The sequence below is a fragment of the Ursus maritimus genome, unplaced genomic scaffold (genome assembly GCF_017311325.1).
Source record: "Ursus maritimus isolate PB19 unplaced genomic scaffold, ASM1731132v1 scaffold_8, whole genome shotgun sequence".
Classification (NCBI taxonomy): domain Eukaryota; kingdom Metazoa; phylum Chordata; class Mammalia; order Carnivora; family Ursidae; genus Ursus; species Ursus maritimus.
In genome coordinates this window covers 75,996,098-76,019,760 of record NW_024426996.1, presented here as the reverse complement: position 1 = coordinate 76,019,760, position 23,663 = coordinate 75,996,098, and the positions used below count along the sequence as shown (strand labels likewise).

At 49.0% G+C, this 23,663-nt stretch overlaps 1 protein-coding gene across 2 annotated transcripts in view; it reads left to right on the top strand.

The window, feature by feature from the left end:
• The window catches only part of STX18 (syntaxin 18), a 116,289-nt gene that overhangs the window by 76,844 nt on the left and 15,782 nt on the right, over positions 1-23,663 (top strand). For both annotated transcript variants that reach the window (XM_008685754.2, XM_008685755.2), the window contains 4 exons: positions 4,214-4,329; positions 6,019-6,096; positions 6,261-6,327; positions 17,964-18,079. In XM_008685754.2, the coding sequence (XP_008683976.2) occupies positions 4,214-4,329; positions 6,019-6,096; positions 6,261-6,327; positions 17,964-18,079 (377 nt within the window). The remainder of the gene's footprint in view (positions 1-4,213; positions 4,330-6,018; positions 6,097-6,260; positions 6,328-17,963; positions 18,080-23,663) is intronic.

Genomic DNA, 23,663 nt, shown 5'->3' with positions numbered 1-23,663 from the left:
TTTCTTAAAATTCAGTCCAACAGAAATGCACTGGCACCTCCCTCTTACACAGCACTAAGGAGCCAGAGAGGAATAAGGCAGGCTTCTCTGCCTCGTTTCGGTAACCCATTTCCCCCTCTCCTCCATCTAATGAGATACTGCCGTATTCATCTACATCAGGCCCAGCCCTTCCAGTGGCTACAGAATGAAACTCCTTTGACTAGTGCTGGATTCCCACCAAGAACTCATTGCTCCACCTGTCTTGTGCGCCGGCCACATTGAACCACTGACTCTTCTCCAGACAGGCTCGCTCTCTCCTGATTCCATTCTGTTACTTCCTGAGTGTCCACTCTTGCCTCCCCATGGCCACATCCTGGCTTTCAAGATTTGGTTCATAGATCACCTTCCTCTCCATCAACTAAGGGGAAAAAAACATCCTCTCTCCTAAACTCTGTTCCCTTTTGTGACATGAGAGGTCCCGTGGGTGGTGGTTAAGAGCATAGACTCCAGAGCCAGGATGCTTTAGTTTGAATTACAACTCTGCTAATTACTAGCTGTGTGACCTAGGCAAGTTACTTAACCTCTCTGTGCCTCAGTTGCCTCCTATATAAAGTGAGAATTGTAATAGTATCCACCTCATGGAGTTTTAAGAATTAAATGGGTAAATATATGTGAAGTGCTTAGCACAGTGAGTAGTGTTAACGCCCGGAAGGCTTTATGTAACTGTTAGCCATTGTGATGTAAACGCACATACAGAAGTCTGGTGATGTGTTTATTGAGAGCAGGGTCTATATTTGTTCATATCTGCAGCCCAGACATTAGTAGGGTAATCTGTGCTGTCTGTTGGGCATATACTGTGGACAGGGTCCTGTACTTGCCCCTATGTAATATTTATAGCAAAAATAAGATTGTAGCCTTTCACTTTTGTCCATACCTTTTCAGTAACCTTTGAAACAGAGTACAAAATCATTTACACTGGGGCACCTGGGTGGCTCAGTCATTTAAGTGTTTGACTCTTGATTTCTGCTCAGGTCATGATCTCAGGGTCATGAGAATGAGCGCCCCGTTGGGCTCCACGCTCAGGGGCGAGTGCGCTCAAGATTCTTGCTCTCCCTCCGCCCACCCTCCATCCCCCCTCCCCCTGCACACGTGCTCTCTTTTTCTCTCTCTCTGAAATGAATAATTCTTTTAAAAAATCATGTACACTATTCTCTCTCTTCTGTATCCTCGGGAAACATCTAACTGCGTATTAAAGTAATAGGCACAGGATCAATGAAATTTTGTAATTTTGAACTTGCCCCTTTATACTGACCAACCAAATAATTAAAAAAAAAAAAACTTCCTTTGAATTTCTGAACCAGTAAATAAACTTACTACCCATTTTTACCCCTCCTTTTTCCTTGAAGTAAATTGATTAATCCAGACCTATACCTAACTTGGTCTCCTTTAATTGAATCTAATATTTTGGTAAATTGAGGTCTGTAATAAAATTACCCCTCTGTACCTCATAAAGGAAATAAAATTAAAGTTTGATGAATTTCTGTATGCGTGTCCTATGAGAATATATTTTTTTGGAATTTATTTGCCAGATAGTTAACCTTTTCAACACAGTAATAATTTTGTTATTGTGATACTTAATTTGGGGCTCTGTCACCAGCAGGCCTTCCTTACTTTTGATGAGTATGTTTCAAATGCCCATTATATAGCTGGTGCTGTTTTTAAATTCTCACAGAAAAGTAAGAGTTTGAATTCTTTCAAGTTGCTCCGTCTCCTCATCTGTCATGTCCTAAACTTCCGTGCTGTCTTTGACCCGACGCCGGAACATCTGTCCTTCCACACCTGTGCCTGCCGTGCCCTGGACCCCGGGCCCTCCTCCTTTCCCTCCTCAGCCAGCCAGTCCTCGTCGCCTAGTAAATCTTCCTCGGATCCACTGGCCTCCTACCCACTGACCTGGCCTCGGCCCAGAGTCTCTTTGCCTCTTCCCTTAACTGTGACCCAGACCACCCAGGTTCTTGCATCTGCGCCCAGGCCAGCCACCACAGACGACCCCATGCAAAACGCAGACTCTCTGTTCCTCATCCTTCAGTGGCTACGCCAGCCGTCCCCAACTTCTGTACCTCGAGGGCTCCTCTCCAGTTGATAGTGGAGTATTCGTATGATCGTATTTTGGGGAAACCTAGCGATACTGGAGAAACAGCTCTTGCAGATTCAGTACAGTTTTAAATAAATGTATATTTATCATAATAGCATCTACGTTCCTTTGAAAACTAGAGTAGACATATGCTAGACGCTCACTGTGGAGACGTTGACTGTGTGCGGGTGGCGGCAGGCTGCCCCTCGCAGTGATGCGAAGCCCGGAGAGCTCCACGGCCCGGATGCCCGGTGTGCAGGGAGCCCCTGGTGCGCTCCTGTTTTCCCTTTCACACTCAGGATTATCCTCACGGGGACCATACGGCGTACGGTCATTCCAACAGTGACCTGCAGGTCGGGCATTTGTAGTAAGTCGCTGTCCTCTGTGGGGAGCGTCTCCCTCTCTGCCTGCCTGACATCTCCCCCGCACACACTGACCTCTCTCCCCGTGGGTCCCCCTGTCCACTTGCAGCCCAACACCATCCAGACAGTTCCTTGTGCCCCTTGTTTCTATGTCAGTGCCCCTGTGGTTTGGTACCCACCCTCTGCGGGGATCAGAAGTAAGCCTTGTTCCAGCTGTGGACCCCCCACCCGCCCCTGCCACGGTGCCTGACGTATGGGGGTTTGTGTAGAAGTGGATGAGTGGATGGAGTAAGGCTGAAGTGAGTCCATGAAGTACATGTAAGGCACTGAGGGTAGTGTCTGGTGCACCTAAGTGCTCAGCTACTGTTAGCACACCTACTATGTGCTGGACACTGTTTTAGGTTTTGTGGAAACAAAGGAAAAGGGACAGAATCCCTGCTTTCCTGAAGCTTATGTGCTCCTGGGAGGAGATCGACATCCGTATTTTAGGGAGTGCTAAGTGCTGTAAGGAAAACGAGGCCGGGCGAGGAACGGATGGCCGTAGAGCAGCAGTATGATCTGGAGTGCCCCAGCCCCGTACCGCAGAGCAGAGTAGAAGGGGACTTTGGATCTCAGAGACAGTACTATAATATCCGGCATAGGCATTTAAGAACCAGCGACAGTGGCCCGTGCAGGGGGTGGTCAGGGAAGCTGGCTGTGATCAGAGATCCGAATGAGGAGGAAGCATGTGCACATCTGTTGGAAGAGCATCAGCTGGAAGACATTCCAGGCTGCAGCAGGGTCAGGAGCACGCGTGGCCGATCGTGGGCAGCAAGGCAGCCAATGTCGCCGGCATGCAGGGCAGGAGGCTGAGTGTCAGGAAGCAGGTCACACGTCGGGTCGGGGCGATCAGGACTTCGTATTTTAGTCTCAGGATGTGGGGCTGGCAGGGCTAGTGGATGGGAATGGAATGAGTTGCGTCTGTGCATTATCTGAGGTCCCTTTGAACTTGATATTTTGTGTTGCTAAACTTCAGTTGTAATGTCCGGAGTGTTTAATTAGGCTCGCTAGCATCACTGTTAATAATAATGCGCCCCCCCCCCCCCCCCAGCTCTTGGGAAGATGAGCACGGCTCTCTGACTGTGATACCCTGAGCTTCGGGTGCTGCGTCAGCGTAGGCGAGCACCCTCTCGAGCTCAGTCACGCTCGGGGGAGACGAAACTTCCAAAAGCTCTTCTGTTGTGAGTCTTGAAGACTGCTTGTCAACATGGAGAAAGTGGCAGCCTGGAACAGTTTTCCACATATATCTCAAGCCCTCCCGACAGTAGCCCCCCGTGATTCTTCGTGCAGCACCCAGGGTGCCTCATGTGTGTCAGGTTCTGTCATCGTGTGACGTGAGAGCCTTCAGTAGCTGCCCTGTCGTTCTCACAGTCAAAGCCCACATTCCTCCTCAGGCCTATGCCGCCGCCCCGACCCTACTCCCTGCTCCCCTCACCGTCGCTGGACTGGCTGCTCCAGTTCGGTCTCCACAGGAAGCTTTTTCTACCTAACGGCCTTCATGTCTGTTGGTTCTGCTAGGTAGGGTGTTCTCCCGCCTCTTAGCCTGGCCAGTTCCTCTCCATGTGGGCTCGGCTTAAATGTCGCGTCAATAGGAAAGCTTTCTCTTCCCTTCACATGCCATCCAGACAACATTGTGGTCGTTTGCTGCTGCTTTAAGATTTCGTCCCCCGTCCCACCTTTTTTTTTTTTATTTTTTTTTTAGCTACGCCATGTCTGAATATGGAAGGATGACAGACACAGAGCGGGACCAGATAGACCAGGATGCTCAGACGTTCATGAGGACCTGCTCGGAAGCAATTCAGCAGCTGAGAACTCAAGGTGAGGTGCTCTGAGAGACGTGGCCAGCCCGCCCTGACTCTGCAAAGCCTCAGACAGGATTCATAGGACGTGCCCAGCTCAAGTTCTCTCTTGTGTTGCTATTCAGATTTAGGCTTCAAAACTTTAAAATTCTTCTTTTCTTGATCAGCTGTGAAAAGTAACAAAAAGGCTGTGATTCAAATTAAACGGTGGGAGGAGGGAGGTGAGAAGGACCTCTCCACGCACAACCAGACATTTCCTAAGGGCACAAGCAGACAGATTGTGCACACGCCTGTGCTCTGTGTGGCACTTAGGGGGTCAGTGGTCAACGGCGTGTGGACAGGGACAGAAGAGGGCGCTCTCAGCTCTCTACTCTGGTGCCCTCCTCAGCTCCACCCGCGTTCTACCCATACAGCTTGGGGCAAGTCACTCAATTGCCGTGGGCCTCAGTTTCTTTGGCTGTAAAGTGGAGACAGTTATAGGGTGTATCTCTTAGGGCTGTTAGGGGAATTCAGTTGAGTTCAGCGCATGCTTAGCGCCATGGCCGGCACCAGGGTTGTTAGTAGCACGTCGTCTTCACTGATGTCTCATTCTCACTGGGGCCGTGAGACAGCTTCCCCAGCCATGGATCTTCCTTGACCCTTTCGTGATGTGCTTAGGCAGATCCAGGTTCCATTAAACAGCACAGAGCTCAGAGCGACCAGATGCTGCTGAATGCTTGACATCGGCTTGTGTTAGGAAGCTTCCGTCACTGCCCTGATGGGCCACTCGGAGTCTGAGGAAAGCTATAGACGTTCTTGCCAGAGACACACCCATACCCACAGAATTTTGTGTACAGTCTCAGGATCCGCAGAATCCCTCACGTGAATCTTGGGTTAAGCAGCGCAATAGTAAAAACATGATTCGTGTCCCCTACCCGTAAGGGCTTAAACAGTCATTGAAATAACCTAGAAGTACATGATTATGAGTAAAACCAGCAATTAAGTACCAAACCATGTGACCTTGGGCTTCTTACTGACTCTGAACCTCGCTGGTTTCTCTGTGTGGAAACTAGGCCTCCAGATCGCCTTCCGCACGCACAGTCGTGTGTGTCAGTACCATCAGAGTGCCCGCATGTGGTAGGCACTCAGCCTCTCAGAAGATGGGAGCTGTCCTACCAAAGTGAATGGCACGGACCTGAAGCAGATGTGATAGTTTGCAGAAGCCAGGCATCCTTATGGCTAGGAGAGTCGAGGAAGGTTTCCTTGAGAAGGAAGGTGTGACTCCATGTCTAAGGGGCCCTCGGAATGGGAGTGGCTGAAGGGCAAAGACAGAGCATTCCAAGCTGAAAAACAGCCCAGACAGGCAGGGTAGTGTGCGGCTTGAGTTTGGTTCAAATACATGTTACTTGAAGGTCAGCTTGAGCATCGGACGCTGTTAAGACAAACGGGGTCAGCTCTCAAGTAGTGGGGCGCCTCCTGTACGATCCCTGCATGCTATAATAAACCGTAAATTCTTTGACTGTAGTTTTTCTACAGGTTTAATCTTTTACTCTTGCGAAGCCCAATAAATCTTCCTCTTTAAAAAATGTAATGTTACTTGACAGAGACTTGTTTTATCGCTGTATTTTTACAAATACTTTCCATAAAGAAACTGTTCTGAGGAAGCCGATGAATTGTTCCCCCATGTAATCGAGCACAGAGACCTGACTGCTGTCCTTTTCTATTCCAGCTCACAAGGAGATACACTCCCAGCAAGTGAAGGAGCACAGGGGCGTGGTTCTGGATTTCATCGAAGATTACTTAAAAAGTATTTCATTTTATCTTAAAGGTCAAAAGTGACATTTCACCATAGACGTGATGCAAAATTTAGCTTTGCTAGCTGAAGACTGTAGTGTCTCCTTATACTTAATGACACCTTTGCCTGTGAAGCGGTTTTAAATGGTCTCTGTTCTGGTGTTTTCCCTACAACAGGAGTTTGTAAACTTTACTCAGAACAGAGAGCCATCCGAGTTAAACGAGTGGTGGATAAGAAAAGACTGTAAGTATTGTCTCTGCTGGGGTTCCTTAATTAATCATAGTAATGATAGCAACTAATGTTTGTAGAGTCCTTATGCTTTGCAACGTACAGCGCTTGGATTTCTTCACAAAATGCAATAGCTAGTACTTACAGAGCCCCGACTGCTGTGCCAGGCTCTGTACTAGACTCGTTATTAGCGCACAGCCACCTTGTGGGGCACGTACCGTTCTTATCCTCATTTTCCAGATGGGGAGGCTGCCGCTCGCGAAGCTGGCTAACTCACCCAAGGTCCCATAGCCAGGAGGTGGCAGAGCTGTGCTTTGAGCCCAGGCTCTTTGTTGGTTCAGAATTCATGCTCAAGCTCATCTTGTGTTAAGAACCCCGTGTGGTTGGCACAGTTTTTGCCATCTTACCTCTTTCTCTTTGCCCCCAGTGCCTTTCCTTGCTGTCTCTCAAAGTATTTTTCTGAGGCAAGAGCTGGAGCACAGCAGCCAGTGCTCCCCTGTCAGGTGTTCCTCAGGTCATCTGCAGCATGCACCTCCCTTCTAACAGAGCACTCAATGCCATGTGCTGTTGTCAACCCCCTTTTGCAGCTGAGGACGTTAAAGGACTTGCACAAGGCCACACAGCCAGGAAGCAGCGGAGCCAGACTTCAGTATCTCCCGTGGCACGTGTCTGTTCCCCGTCTGTCCTCCCCGTAGGAGTGCACGCCAGCTTCTAGAGCACAGGGACTCAAAGCTGCTTCCCTTGCCGCTGCTCAGCCAGCCTGAGATAGGCTTCTTAAAATAAGCAGGGAGTGCTAGGTCCAGGCTTCAACTCTTGACCCCTTCTAAACTGGCCTTGGAAAGATTTTAGGACATTCTTTCAGAAGGTAACAGTACATACTACTTGGGGACAAATTGTCTTAATTCTGATTGTGTCGAACCCCCAGCACCAGCCCCAGGTTAGGTGGTGCGCTGGGGGGACCTGCGGAACTCGCGCCTGAGATCTATTAGAGTGAGAGGGTGCAGAGCAAGCGGCAAAGGGAAATGGGTGACGTGCAGAGGAAACCGGGAGTGGGCTTCCAAGGGTCCCCCGCAGTGGAGTCACACAGGGTGTGACCTGTGACAATTGTGTGAAATGCCCAGTGGAAACTCACTGGCCAGGGATTTCACTGGGAGCTGGTCACAGAGGCACCTCCTAGTTGGCACATGCCCAAATTCCAGACTTGCGGCAGGAAGGCAGGTGTTTCTGCATAAACCACACTGTCTGTGCAACAGTTCAGCAATTAGGGTTATGGGAACCCTCCCACAGTCCCAATTCCCAGACACCAGCCCAGGGCCAAGCCTGCACATGGGCCTTGTTCAGGAGGGCAGTCTCAGGCCTGCTGTGTTAACTCTTGTGTGCACTGGTGAGACAGGGTTGAAACTGTAATGCCAGCAAATAGAAATATCTGTGGGGGGTAGTAAGTAGATGAGTCAAGTCATCTGTTAGCAAATAATTACTATTTATTACAACAAGGCGATGAGGATAGGCAGAGAGAGTAAGAGATAAAGTCTCTGCCCTCAAGGAGCTTAGAGTCAGGCTGGGTTGCTATAGAAACATGAGAAATTAGCCAGCTTAATCAGGATACGTCGCAATTAGCCTGTTAGCAAGTTAGGCCCCGGCTGGGGGCGGGGTGGGGGCAGAATGGAGCTGTGGAGGAGCATGGCATCACGCCTCGGCGCTCACACCCTATAGCCAGACAGCCAGCGTTCCAGGCCTGCCTCTGCCACTTACAAGCTGTGTGACTGGGAAGATTGCTTGACTTCTCTACACCTTTGTTTCCTGCCTTGTAAAATGGAAAAATTCAGAATACCTCCCTTATTGGGTCGTGAGAACAAATGCACTGGGGTAGGTAAAGCGCTTGCTCTGAGTGTTAACATATGTTGATTTCGGCTGGTATCTACGATTGAGCATTCGCCCTGTGTTTGCCAGTGTGTTAATTCCATTTGAGCCTCACAACTACTCTGCTAATAATAAATACTAGTATCTGGTTTTATTGAGGACATGGAGGCCCGGAGAATCTGAGTTACGGCTGAACCAAGGTTTGAGTGCCAGGGTAACTTGGCAGACTTCTCAAACCAATGGGCTTTGTGTTGGATGCGGAAAGAGGAGGGTCTGGGAAAGTGCTGACAGAGGAAGAAAGCAACCCCGGCTTGGGGAGGAGTGCCGGTGGAGGGGTGCCCAGAGCCGTCCTGGAGGAGAAGGGTGGGCCTGGCCACCAGTGACTTACCATCCACACAGGGTGGCAGTCCCTTGGCCCCCTGCCCCCATCAGCAGGAGAGGTACCTGTTGCTGCTTCCTCACCCAAGTGGACCCTGACTCCTGAGACTTAGCAGGTACCCCAGGTAAAAGTGGGAAGAGGCTTTGCTGCTGCCTCCTCACTTCCCAGTTGTCAGCAGAGGTTTTGACAAATTAAGATCAGTCAGATGGGAGTTGTTCTCATTTCAACAGTCAAGTATAGGCTTGTCTCCTGCTGCATAGCTGACCTGTGCCAATTACTTTGAGCAAAAGACCTTGAGGGAAGTAACTCTGTGACCCACACAATATAGTCCAGCCTCCTCCTAGTTCTTTCCTCACCTTGTCCCAGAAGACGACTGCCTAAAACATACATATAATTTTACCACTCCCTCGCTTCCCGTGTCTTACAAAAGCTCAACTTCATAGCATGGCATTCAAGGCCTGCAATGATCAGATGGCAGCCTTTGCTTCTTACTCGGTCCCTGTGGATCTCTGCCCTGACCATATGTGACTTTGTGTTCTAAAGAGGCCTTGTTCTTGGAACGCTCATGCCTTAATCCTTGCTGATTTCTCTGTCCAGAATGCCCTTCACGTATCCTTATACTTTCTGTCCTTCTCCCCCCCATTCCTCTGGCAAGCAAACTCCTGTTTATCCTTCCAGCCCCAATTAAGATGTTGCTTGCTCTGTAAAGACTTCCCGGCCCCGCGGGCCGTGCTGGTGGCTCCTTTCTGTGTGGGTTCTCTGCACACTGTCATGGACGGTGTAACACATACGCTCCTGGAGAGCTGCTGTTGGACCTCCCGAGTCCCTCATGCAGCACGATGCTGTCCTGGTCTGGGGACGCCACTCACCGAGGGCTGTTGAGTGAGTGAATGACTGCTTGCCTGGAGATAAGCTGACTCTCAGAGGTTTATTGTCAAGTTGGATTTGTGGGTTGTTTTTGTACTATTTTGTTTTGATTGGTGATAGTTATTGAGAAAAATCATTCTCATAAACTAGATTCGAGAAACCCAAATGCTCCTGTTTTATGGCAGGGTTGCTAGTGTCATGCTGCTTTTGTTCTTGGCAGAAGTAAAGCGTATTTGTTAGTGAAGGAACCGTCTGATTGTTCATTTTAAATCTTTCGTAGTATAGGAAAAAAGATACTCTCTGCTGGTATTTATTTTCATACAGGGTCGTGATAACACGCTGATCTCTCATAGCAAAGGGTGCTTATTCCAAAATGGGTGAAATGTTTTGCTCATTAAGCCAGAAGCAGTCTCGGCTGATCTTTCTGCCATTCTCTCTGTTTTCTTAGAAGGGTAGCGCCGTTGTTAAGTGTGACATTTTCTCCCGTTCCCCTAGCAGCTGTCCTCTCTGAGTTGACAGTGGCACTTGCTGCCAGTTGTCTTCTGCTGGACGTGAGGGCTGGGGAGAACTTTTACTGCGGTCTCATGTCTCTTCTTTCTCCTGCTCTGAGACGGTGAGTCCTTTGAAGGCAGGGACACTGTGTCTTCCATCTCTGTGATGCCAGCTCCTTGATCAGAGCCTGCCACAAAGTAGGTGCTCAGTTAATGGTTCTTGAATGAAGGAAGGAATGCAGCGTAGTCACTCATGCCTGGCTCCTCAGGTCTACACGTGAGAGCTTGTAAGTTGGGAAGGTTGTGGGCCACTATTAGACGCAGCATTGGCACAAGTGGCCTTGTCATCCCAAAAGGGTTTGAAATATGCCCATTATCCTCCTAACCACCTTGAAGCACTAATATTTTAGTTGTAACCGAGCTATCACATGCCCTCCCGGGAATACACTCTAAAAGCTATTTGAATTAATCAAACATTTCCCCTTTTCACAAAGTAATCAGGTTCTATATGATTGGCTTTTTCTTGGGGAAGAGGTTTAAGGTGGCTATCTAGAAATCAGAACAGACCTCTGATATTCTTTTCTGCGAGTTCAGAGGATTGTCTGGGGGGCCACAATAGACTAGATAGGAGTCCCGGAACAGATTGAACTTAAAATATTAGGCCTGTCTCTTTAAAGTGCTATTTCTTTCTTATCCAGGGTGAGTCATTTACCCATGGTGACCTGGCTTTAAAGTTTGCTGGTTTGGGCTCAGATTTGAACACATCACTTTAACTAGTACAAGGGTGTTCTTAGAGTGGGAACTTTTGGCTCTTTTCTCCCGTCTCAAGGGAGATTTGAGCAGGATCAAACTTACTGTCTGAAAGATGGTGGTTCCTTCTCACATTGGCTGATATGAAACATTACGGAAGGAGGCCGAGGCACCTTCTGTGTTTCCCCATGGAGCTCGAAGTTAATTTCCAGAATATCAGCAGATCCTACTGTTAATTCTAGTGAAAGATAGCGTAAGCGAGAACTTCCTAAGGTGTCAGAGGAGATCCTGGTGACCTAAGTAAGTGTTACTCTAAAAACAGTTTCCGTGGTCAAACAAGCCTGAGGAACACTGAGTGTACAGAGTTCTTCAGGTCTGTACGTTGCCACGTGCCGTGATTACATTTTCCTAAGCCCTGCTCACTGTGGAGCCTTCTCTCTTGAATCACGGGCAGACGCACTTCAGGAAATACTGCCTAATCCCATGGCTGGGTGCATGACCGTAAATTTATTATTTACTCCCTTAAGCTGGTACAAAAGATCAAAATTTCACTACATTCCATTTTTCCTCCCCCTTTTTGAAAAAAGGCACTGGCGTTCTTGCGACACATACTCCGCATACTGACTTGATCCTTGCCGAGGGTGCTCGTGTTATTATCTAGTCCCAACCAGATTGGAAGCTTGGCGAGTGCAGCCTTGTGCCTTTTACCTCTTAAAATCCAGCCCCTAACCCAGGACCCTGCACGTAGTAAGAGCTCAATAAATTTTGCCAGTGATGGGGGGGATAGGGAGGAGGACGACAAAGACGAAGGAAGACACGAAGTGATGCGATGCGATGTGAATTTGTCCCTTTTGCAACCTTCAGATTTCCCGAGGTATAAGTGACGTGACACCGTAAGACCCTGACCGTGTGCACTGTGGTGATCTGAGATACGGGCACGCTGTGGAACGTCTCCTGCTCGTCTCGTTCAGGAGCACGCCCGTCACCTCACATATTTGTCTTTTTTTCTTCTTTTTTTGGGTGAGATTGTTTAAGTTCTACTCTCTCAGCCAGTTTCAGTTGTACAGTACGGTATTATCCACCGTAGTCACCATGTTCTACATGAGATCCTCAGATCTTATTCATCCTTGAGCTGAAAGCTTGTGCCCTCTTCCCAGCCTCTCCCTGTCTCCCCATCCGTGATTTGGTCATACTCACTCTCTGGAACAGGGCATCAGCACGTCATGGCCTGTGGGCCAAGTCTAGCCTTTGCTCGTTTTCGTGCAGCCCTCGAGCTGAACATGGTTGTTACGTTTTTAAAGGTTTGTAAAACAAAAAAGGAAAAAAGAATACAAGATGGAGATCATGTATGTTCTACAAAGCCTAAAATAGTTACCATCTGGTCCTTTACAGAAAAAGTGTGCTGACCCTTGGCTCACAACAGGCTTTCTGAGGTGAGGGACCGCTTTTTTGTTGTGTGTTGTTTGCAGTCCATCGTGGACAGGTGCGGACCCCACTGCGCAGGTCAGGTTCCCAGCCCACGCTGCAGGTGACCCGCCCCCGGCGTTCAGCTGATCTGTCTATGTACCCTGCTCAGCAGGTGTGTTTCTGACTGTGTGGCAGTCAGATTGCCATAAACCTCTCTACGTGCTTGCTCTTGGTTTTTGCACTTCTCCTGTAGCAGACCAGTGACAAACCGTTTGTAGTCTGGTACCGGCCTGTGGACCACAGTTGGTGCAGCGGGGGCTTGATGTCCAGTAGATATCCATGTGGGTGTGCGGATGGCTTGCTCACGGTGGTGCGAGGCATTTCCAGCTCTGTGGGAGTGCACAGTGCCTGTGCCAGAGCAGACACCTGAGTCTGAAAGCCGCTTTTGAAATGATGGTACTATGATATTCTGTACCAAAAATATCTTCTTTCTACCAAGAGCCTTGATTGGGAGCAGAAAAGAAGTGTAAGAGCCATACTTAACCCTGGAATATTAATAATCACTTTTCTCTTAACTTTTGTATAAGGTGAAGAATTTCTATTACATATTTTCTTGTTTCATAACTGAAAAGTCTGATTCCCTCCCTCGTTCTGTTTCTTTCTATTCTTCTTAAATTTTAAATAGAATCCCAAGGTTTTCAAATAAGGGACCTGGAAACAGATGTTGCCCAGGTGGAAACTGTGTTGATTATGGCTATGAAATGCTCAGCCTTCAGTTAGAGAAATCAATTTAAATAAATCATGGGGCATAAACTGATCTTTCTGATGACTTTTTAAAAATTGCTTTTTTCAAAGTGCCTTCAACTAGTTAATTTGTAATTTCCCTGTGGATCGCAATAGACATTCTGTGTATAATGAGATCTGTTTTTATCACTTAAAAAAAAAAGCTCTTGACTTTGTCTGTCTACTGCATTGCAGTCTTTTATTCATTTTAAATTGAAAACTGGTACATTAGCATACTCTCGACACAAGATTACAGACATTACAGGAACCCTTTATTCAAAAGTCAATTAAGCCCTTCTTCCTCAACAGTTGAGTCCTGCAGCCATGGCCTGGGGCAGAGCAGGGTGGGTGAGTGCAGGAGCCACCGTTTCCTAGGGCAGGTCACAGCCTGAGTAAGGAGAGGGGTGCACTCCTGTGGGGGGAAGAGTGGCAGTGGAGACGACAGGTTGGTTATGTAGGGGGATTGGTCAAATAAGGAAATATACAAGGATGGTGGAAGCCAGGTTTCACATAGTCGGGAAAGCGGAAGGGAAGAAGGCAGAATGAACCCTGCGGTGTTGGGTTGAAAGGAAAGGACCCGTGTGAACTCCTGGCTTGCAGTTTGCATAGGTGGAAATAGAAATAAATATGGTTGTAAATGAGTATGTATGTGTGGGTATGCAAATGGGCCTGGAAGCAGGGACACCCCAGTAGTGACAAGCCTGCTTAACACTCAGATCTTGGCTTCCACGTAGCCAGTTCAGCTTCCAGGAACCAGGGCTCCTTGTGGAAACGGCTAAGTCTGGGGCTGGGGCGGGAAAGTAGAACATGAACCTGGAGCATTTTGTCACAGCAGACAGTAAGGAAGGGCTCAGAGGATGATGGGAACATGGGAGGAGGACACAAGTCAGTATGAAGGGGTTTTCACTGGCCAAATAAGAGACAGTTTGAGCATTAAATAAAAGATAGTAGCAGATGATAACCCACTGAATAAAATAGGACATCATGAGTCCATCTAGGTAGGAATGGGTTAGTGAGTACATTGAAGATTTGAAATTGATAATCACATAGTATCAAAGCACTCCCTTCCCTGTAACTTAGAGTAACTTTGCAGTGGGGAAGCCTGGCAGCCACCACCTCAGCGAGTGATCAAAGTGCAATCACGGACAACCTGATGGGATGCACTGAGAAGAACATAAGTAGAATATCACTTTTTTATGCCAAAGATGTGTAACCTGAATCCAGCTGTGAGGAAGGTCAGGCACACTCAAATTCGGGGATGTCTTCTACGATAACTGGCACATCATCATGTATCAAGGTCATGAAACTCAGGGCGAGACTGTGGAGCTGTTTAAACCAAAGGAGCCTGAAGACAAGTGACAACCAGATGCCGTGAGTGAGTCTGAACTGGACCTTTGTTAGGGAATCACTGACAGCTAGGCAAAATAGAATGGGGTCCAGGGAAAGGCTGGAAGTTGTGTAGTGACGTGAAATTGCTGATTTTGATGATTGTATCAGAGAATGCTCTTGTTTTCAGGGAATCCTGAAATACTCAGTGGTGAAAGGGGATCAGCTTAGCAACTTACTCTCTGATGGTTCGGGAGAAGGGGTTCTTTGGACTTACGTAAGATCTTTCTGCATGTGATTGTTTCACGACAAAACAAATAAACGACAAGATACCATCTCATATTTATTAGAATGGCTAAAATAAAAATGACATGTTGGGGGACAGATGCGCCACAACTGGAACTCTGATCCATGGCTTGTGGAAATATAAAATAATTCTTTATTAAAATAACCAAATAATTCTCCGGAGTGCAGGGACCACCCTGTGACCCAGTGGCCCCATTCCTAGCTTCCCTGGGCCTACCATACCCTTCCTGCCCTTCTGTGCCTGGCAAAATGTTACTTCTTTCTCAAGAGAATTTCTTTCTCAAGAAATTATAAAGCCTTCATGATAAAAACCTTCAGCAAACTCGGACTAGATGGTGTGCAGGAGAAGGTTCACTCAGCCGCAGGATTAGGGTGTCCCAACTGTGCACATTATGAAGAAACTGGCTCTGGGTCAGTTCTTGGAAGATAACCTCCGAGCTCTTGGCTGATAAGAGTGTGTTTTGTTTTTGTATACCTGGAGCCTTGGACCGTCACACCAGAGAGTTTATGCTAACAGTGTGATTTATGACGGGGCCTTGGACCAAACTATTTGAATTTGACCTCTGGAGGAACTGGAGACTGAGTATGTTTAGCTCCTTGGGTGCTCCATGCTCCTGGGCTGACTCCCAGTGAAAACACTGGATGCCAAGGCCCCAGGGAGCTTCCCGGGTTGACAGCACTCTGTATGCGCACACGTTCTCCTTGCTGGGAGAGTTAGGTGCTGTCTGTCCTGTTTCCCTGGGAGAAGACAGCTGGAAGCTTGCGGCTAGGTTTCTCCTGGACTTTCCAGAGTAGAATTGAGTGATCACTTCCATACAACACCCAGTCTGGTCTCAACAAGTGCCCTCCTCAATCCCCATCACCCATTTAGCCCGTCCCCCTCCCACCTCCCCTCCAGCAGCCCTCAGGGTGTTCTCTATTGTTAAGAGTCTGCTTTATGGTTTACCTCTCTCTCTCTTCCTCCCTCCATGTTCATCTGTTTCGTTTCTTAAATTCCACGAGAACTGACCTCTTTATGATATTTCTTCTTCCCATCTAAGAACATGGTATCTCTTTCCATTTGTTATAGGATATATTTGTATCTTTCAGGAAAATCTTTCAGTCTTTCACACATGGGTTTGGGCTTTTCTTGTTAAATTTATGCTGTGGTATTTGTTGTCGTTGTTAGTTTTTTATCTTTTGCTTTGGCTATTGCAAATGGGGTTTTCTCTTTCCCTCAGTCTTCTCACTGTCAACCTTTTTGATGAAAATTTAAGTCACTGTTATTACAAGTAGTGCTGTGATCAATATATTTAAAACTATATCTGTGTGTATTTGTGATCCTTCGAGTAGCAGGTGTATTTTCCAAAGATGGCTGCATCCAAACATATCCCATCCCACGTGGTCTTATTAAAATCAGTTTTGTCACTGCTCCATTGGGAGGGAGATGTGAGGTCTGTGTCCCCTCCCCTTGAGCCTGAGGGGACCATTGTAACTGCCGGGGCCGTGGAGGAGGGCAGAAATGACAGTGTGTGACTTCTGGGCTGTTATAAAAGGCACTGATGCGTCTGCCATAGTCTCAGAGAATGCTTGCCCTGGGGAGACAGTGACACTCCCATGGACCCCTGACAGGGAACGAGGCTCCTGGCCATCACCTGCTTGGCAACCATGGGAAGGAGCCTCCTTGGAAGGGAAGCCTCCTGCCTGTGGCAAGCCTTTGGGTGATGCAGCCCCAGCGGGCATCTGGCTGGGACCCTTAGGAAGGACCTGGAGTCAGAACTTGCCCCGCCCTGCCAAGCCACTCCCAAATTTCTGGCCCCAGAAACACTGATGGATGGTAAATCATTATTGCTGTTTCAAGGGACTAAGCTCTAGACGTCCTCAGCCGTCGTCACTGGATGTTTAGGAAGGTTGATGTTATAGTTACTTTTGAAAATTCTTTTAGGAATGTTGTAGAAGAGCGTTTCCTAAACAGCCTTTCTTAGCGCACTGGTCTTTTCCAGAAGCCCCGTGAAAATGGTCTCTGCGGTCAGGTTATTTGGAAAAGACATCCCTTTTGGAAATTCAAAATGTATTTTAGCATTATTAAAGGCTCTAAAAAGTTGTAGACTAAAATACCCATCTAGCTTTGACTCCGTTTTCTCAGATTCATTTGACCAGAAGCCCCTTTTCATGGAACATGGTGAGTGGACTCTATGCTTCATGGAGCAGCTGTTAAGAGCGTGCCTCTGAGGCAGGTTCCTGAAGTCACACCCCAGCCCAGCCAGGTACTAAGTGTTTGACCCGGCGAGTTTCCTCGCTTCCATATACTTCAGTTTCCTCCTCTGTAAGAAGCTTGTTAGTATCATTACCTACCTTACAGGGATGTAGGGCATTAAACACATTTATCCATATAGCGTGCTTAGAAAAATGCCCAATACATAATAAGCCCCCAGGAAATGTTAGCTGGCATTAACAAAATCATCCGTATATGTATTTACATTGTTCCTTTTATGTGTAGTCTTTCTGGCTAGTAACATGGAATTCATCATGGATCTTTTTAGCAGTCTATCCTTAATTTTTGCAGTGCTGTGTGGATTCTAGGAAAGCTAGTCCAAGGCTTGTTTCATAATCAACAAGTATTTTCTCCTCCTAGCTAATGACTGGCTGTTATAAGGTATCCATTCATTCAACCTGTATTTATTAAACACTGAATGCCAGGCACTCATCGGGGACCCAGGGCTGCTCAGCAACTGTGGCCGACAGCCCAGGACCCTGCTCTGAGAGCGTGGCCTCCGGCGGAGCGAGGCAGGCAATAAACAAGTGAACTAGGGGGGGTCATCCTGGATGCTGGTGACTGCCTGTGAAGAAGACTAGGGCTGTGGCACGGTGTGCCATGTGGAGTGTGCTTGAGATCCGAGAGTCAGGGTAGGCCTCTAGGAGTAGGTGAGGTCGAGCCCTGCCCTGAAAGTGGTAAAACAGTACAGGCGTAGGAGGAGCCCGGAGGCAGACGCCAAGTGCAGAGGCCTTGGTTCCTGAGACAAGGCGCTTATGTTTTTATAGTTAACCTATTCAAGATACTCCTTACATATACTACGTGATGTGTAGGCGCGCGCGCGCGCGTGTGTGTGTGTGTGTGTGTGTGCGTATTTAGCAACACTTTCGCACTGGTGTGAAGCAGCCAGTGTCCTGGGTTTGTGGATCAGTCAGCCTTCACCACACACGTTGAGCGCGGTGTCCGTATGTGGGCCAGGTTTGTGCGTCCTTTCCTTCAGCACCTACGGCCTGTGTTCTTCCCCCCGTGAGCTTTGGTGGGGGTGCCCAGTCCTCCCCCTGCAGGCAGTGACCCTGGTCCCTTGTAGTAAGTGCCCCGCTACAGGTGCGCTGGTGTGGCTGCTGCTTAGCCACCCTGCTCTCCGACGGAGGGCACAGAACACGTGTGCAGGGGTCACGTGACTCCCTCTGTGGTCAGAACAGAACCTTGTTGTGTCAGCAAATGATATGATTGCTCATTATTTATTTAGATCTAAGCTGGAACCAGAGCCAAGTACAAAGACAAGAGAATCCACGTCTTCTGAGAAAGTTTCACGGAATCCTTCAGAAGACTCTGAAGAAAAGCCTGTCACCGAAGAACATCCAGGTATGAATTGAAACCAGAGTCCTGCCTTGCATCTCTTCCTTACGTGTTGGCAGGAATACAGAGCGGAAAAAGGAACACAGTCCTAGATATCTTGTGGTGTGTGTACTTGCATAAAGCAAAGGAAACACAGAAGGGGCAGCCTCTTCTTCTGTCCCAGTTGGAGTTGATGCCTGTTGGGGCAGGGCAGGAGGATTCCTCCAGTCACCCGGGAACTGGCAGTGTCCAGGGAAAGGGCCCGAGTTGCGGTGCACCACCAGGGTGGGAGCTGGAGGCTCAGAACCGGGAGGAATGTAAGATCTCTCTGCTCAAGGAATCTTGCCCTCCAGTGTCAGGAAAGGTGGGGCACTGCCTCCCCTGCCCCCACCTGGTGCCCTGTCCCGTAATCTCAGCATCCTCTTAGCACTGACCCTGTGTGGCCACCCCGTGTAGACAATGCATGCCTAGTCTGCTGTGTCTCAAGTATAGCAGGGGTGGGATTTTTGCTTTGCACGAATCCCAGGATGTTGGTGCGCTGAGGCCCTGGGGGCTGGGTGTCTTGCTCAGTCCCCTCGTCTGTGTTATTACAGTGGTTGGCATTTCCTGTGCATCTCCCGGATGCCAGGCACTGCCCTGAATCTTTACAGATACCACCACCATTCTTAGAGCAGCCCTCTGGGATGGGTTTTGTGGACCTGTTTTTGAGATGAGCCTTGTGAGAGACTGGGAAACTTAAAAACTCGTAAGTGGTAGACTCAGGATATATGTGCCGAGCTCTGCTGCCTTTCCATCTGATTTACTCCCTGCATCGTACAAGAGGGGGAATTCAGAATGCAGTGTGGGAATGAGCACCTGAAAAATTTCAGGGGCCACTTCTGTGGTTGGAAATAGTGTCACTGGGGAGACCAGCACCTAGTGAGCCCTCCACTGTGCTGGGCTCATGCTGGGCCGTCAACAGATCGAGTCTCATTGGATCTTTTGAGGTGGTGCTGTCATCATTTTATGTGTGAGGAAATCGAGGTTTGAAGAAATTATATAACCCGTCCAGAGTCAAAACCAAGAAAGGGGCAGCACCCGGATCACTCTTTATAGAGCCTGAGCCTGTCCTCTCTGGCGGCTGCCTTGACCCGCTAGGCCGGAGGCCTTGCATACCTCCCATCTCCAGTGGTCCCTAATGAAGGAAACCCCAGCATCACTCATGAGCTAACAAGGCCCAGCTTTTCAAAGACAACATATAGGATATCATGTCTAAATTTACTCATGCCAGACACAGCATACTCATTCAATCCCTCATTCATTCAAGAAATACTGTAGGGCTGATGAGAGTGGGGAGAAGCCAGTACGGATTCTTGGGGCCCAGCTGAGAGGGTAGATCTCTGGTGAAGAGCTGTCTGCCCTTGCTCAGCCCTGAGCCCACACGGAGTGTTGCCGTGCTAGGCACTGTGCTGGGGACAGTAGTGAGTAGAAAATACGACCCCTCCGCTTACAGGCCAGCAGGAAACAGATGTTAATGGAATAATCGCACCGGCGTAGTATACAGTCATTGTATGCGCTCTGCAATAGAGGGTCCTGGTCGTAGGAGAGATCAGGCCTGTCTGAGAGGTCGGAGAGCTTGCTATTTCAGTAGAGACCCAAGGGCAGTGAGGAGTGAAGCCTGTGTCTCTCTGGGGCAAGAGCGTCACAGGCCGGGGAAAGCAGATGTGCGGGAGGTCTGCACGGAGCACTGTTACACCCATCTGTGTCGGAGCAGGGCCCCTGCGGTGGCTCTATTGAAGAAGAGAAATAGGGACATGAAGAGGTTGCTAGAGTCACCCAGAAACAAGATAATGGTAGAGCATACTCATGGTTGTAGAGGGGTGGGGGGAAGGTGCTGGAATTCTGGATAGGTTTTAAAGTAGAGCCACAACATTTGCTTCCTGTATGTGGGACAGGCAGGAAGGAGGGCTCAAGGAAGATCGTGGTGGTTTTGACAAGGGAGAAGTTTGCTGTCCTTCACTGCAATGCGGGAGATTGGTTTGCTCAGGAACCCGGTGTCAGGCATGTTAATTTTGAGATGCCTGGCAGAGTTGTTGAGTAGGGAGTTGGGTTTATGAGTCTGGAGGTCAGGGGGCAGGGTCTGTAGGCAGCATCGATCCCTTGAGACAGGCTGGGATCCACCCCCCTCCCCAAGTGAGGGTGAGTAAAGAAAGCATGAAGGCCTGAGGCCTCCCAGCACTTCCTGTCTTCCCTGCTTTATCCTTCTCCCTGACATGCCACCATCCTTCTGTTTGTTTTACTCGTGTATGTTCTTGACGATCTGTCTCTCCTACTAAAGTGTAGGTTCCGTGAGGACAGGAATTTCTGTGTTTGTTCACTGCTCTAACATTGGCACCCAGAACAGCGCCTGACATATAGAGGGTGCTCAATAAATCTTCGAAACAGTACATCACTGAAAACCACGAAAGGAGGGAAGAGGGTGATCGGGAGCATTGACGGCTGTTAGTTGCTGTGGGAGTGTTTCCTGATGTGAAAGGAGGATGCCTCTGGGCAATGGGAGGTACATCGTAGGAGTGAAAGAACCCTCTTCCTCACAGTTTATATTTTCATTTTAAAGTCCGTATTTGTTGTTTTATAATCACGAGGTTCTCGCCAGACTCAGCCAGCGTGCCAGATGTTAAGGGTGAACTCTCCAGTTTAGCTCCTGTCCCCCGCATAGGAGACAGGATGGTAGGAAGAGTGTCTCTTCTGAGGCCGCCACAGTCCCAGCTCTAGCACCACCTGGCACTTCTGAGCACCAGTTCCTCCATTTTTAAAATGGGGGTAATGATACCTACCTTTTAGAGGGATGGGGAGGAGGGCGGGAAGTTGTCATTGGTGTTGCCTTTGCTGTCTGGTATCTTTGCATCTTGAGACACTCCCCCACCCCCATCTTGGTCCTGGGATGTCTCTGAGATCCCCTGTGGCCATCGTCTCCTGCCTTTTCCCCTGCACCCTGACGCCTGCCTGCTTCCACCGGCTCAGCCTCACTGTCCCCCCAACTCCTCAGACCTCCCTCTCCTTCAGTCATTTGGCGATGCTCGTTATGTAGTCCTCTCTTCCTTACTTACATGGGATCCCAAAGACTAGTGAAATCTGAATATGAAAAATGTACACAATTTCCTGTCTGTACACATTCCTGCGTGTAGAACAGACTTTTAAGTACTTCATTTTGTTGTTTTTTCCCCAAAAGAAAGCTCTTACCATTGTGTATCCCACCTTTGTTCCTGTTTGTGGGTCTGTAAGGGAAGGCAAGAAACAAGGCTGCAGCATGGAGTCACAGAAGCGATTTCGGAGTCAGACTAACCTGGTTTCTCAGCCTGGCCTCTGTCCTGAGCTGTGACCCTGGACAAGTTACACAGAGTCTGAGCCTGCACTTTCTTGTGGCATCATGTGGCCGTGGTTTGCTGAGACTGTCACATGAGCTAGCATATGAAGGGCCTAGCAGTGGCTGGCGTGTGCAGTCGCTGTTCCACAAACCACCCATCTTCCGTTAGTTTGTATATGGCTGTGAATAATCCAAAAATGAAACTTAAAAAGCAACAACTCCCTTATAGCACCAAAAAGAATAAAGTATGTGGGGAATAAGTTCAACCAAAGTGTAAAACTTACGTTTTGAAAATTATAAAATATTGTTGAAAGAAATTAGAGATGACCCAAATAAATGGAAAAAGCATCCCAAGTTGGTGGATGAGAAAAATTAATGTTATTAAAATGGCAGTATACCCCAAATTGACCGACATACAGACATGAAGTGAGCAAACGCTGTTGGGAAAATGGCGCCAGTAGACTTGCTTGACCCAGGGTTGCCACAAAGCATCACTTTGACAGAATGCAGTGTCTGCGAAGCGCGATAAAGGGAAGTGCAGTACAACAAGGGATGTGGCGAATCAGAACCTTCATTCGGGTGCGAGTTCTCCAGGCAGAGGACCCAGCCGCGGAGAGGTGTGGGGGAAAATGAGCTTGGCACGTGGAAACGCGCATGTGAGCTCACAGGCGGAGGCGGTAGTGAGGACGGCACAGGGACAGGCGGATGGAGCCCGAGGCCTGCGTGTACAGGCCTTACAGGCCATGGTCAAGGTTTGCCTTTGATTCTGCGTGTGGCCAGAAGCCCCTGGAGGTTTTCAGGCTGAGAGTGGCAGGTCTGGTGCACAGTCTAAGCCTCTTTGCTGCGTGGAGCGGAGCCGAGTGAGGAAGAAGTGGCCGCAGTGGCCTCGGGATCTGCGGCAGTCCGGGCGCCAGGTGACAGCGTCGCCCGTCAGACAGTGGTGGAGGTGGAGGCTTCTTCGAGAGAGAGAAGCGCTCCAACTCCAGCCGTAGCTTGGAGCTGCAGATGAGCTCGTAGGTGGGACGGGAGATGTGAGGGACAGAGGGACGGAGCACCCAGGCTTGGGGCTTGAGCAGCCCGGCGGACTGCGAGGAGGAGGGCAGGAGGAGAGGAGTCTGGCAGCAAGGCTGGGGGGAGCGGCGGGGGCAGCACCAGAATGCTCGTGTCCACATGCTAGGGCTGGGACACCTGATGGATTTTCGGGTGGAGACGGTGAGCCGGTGGTCGGAGTGAGCCTAGAGCCCAGGGAGGGCCTCAGGGCTGGAGACACTTGGGAGTCGTGGGGATAGGCCACGCGGAGCCCCAGGCCTGTGTGCGCCCACCTCTGTGCTTCTGCCCTGTCGTGTGGGGGCCTTTGACATTTCGTCCATCCTGACCTTGATGCTGGCAGGTCAGTCTCGGTCCCCCAGCCCCAGCTGCTCCCCCTACGGGATTACACCTGCCTGTGGGCATTGCGCTAAGTGTGTCTGCAGTTTGCAGAAGGACTCCTTAAGCCTGGGCTATGTGGAAACCTTCAGCTTAGCTGTTCAGGCTGTCATTTCTCTTTTAGAAACGTGAGCTGTAACTTAGACAAAACATAGTTCAGGAGAGGGCTGGGTGGTATAGTTCTAGGCAGAGCCTGCCACGCTCCTGATTTTTAAAAAAGCCACCAGTCTGCACTTAGTCAGCTCTGTCGTCATGCAGCCCTTCTGTCCTCGTCGATGTTTAGGCCGCCTTCTTCCATATTCTGGCTATGCCAGCATGAGGTCTGCATGGACCTGTTGGTTTTTGTTTTTTAAGATTTTATTTATTTTAGAGCGAACTACCTGGGCATAGGGGAGGAGCAGAGAGAGAGAATCTGAAGCAGACTGCCCACCTAGTGCGGAGCCCAACGGGCGCTTGATCTCATGACCCTGAGATCATGATTTGAGCTGCAATCAGAGTCAGACACTCAGCTGACTGAGCCATCCAGGCGTCCCTTCATGTACCCATCTACAGTTTGTGTCCTTACACTGGTGTCCCTTAGCATTAAGATGGGCCTGGTTTTAGTGAATACTTGCTACACTTCTTGAATGAGCCATGGCTCCTGCCCTCAGGGAGCTCACAATTGATGGGCAGGACAAGATGCCAGCCCCTGAGAAAGTGAGTAGTGCCCTAAGAAAGGGCACAGGTGGGAAAAACAGAGTTCACTCAGAGGGGACTTCAGGAGGAAGTGCCTGGAGAAATGAGTCTGGACCTAAAATGGAAACTATCTTAGGCAGAGGGAACAGTGTGTGTAAATACGCA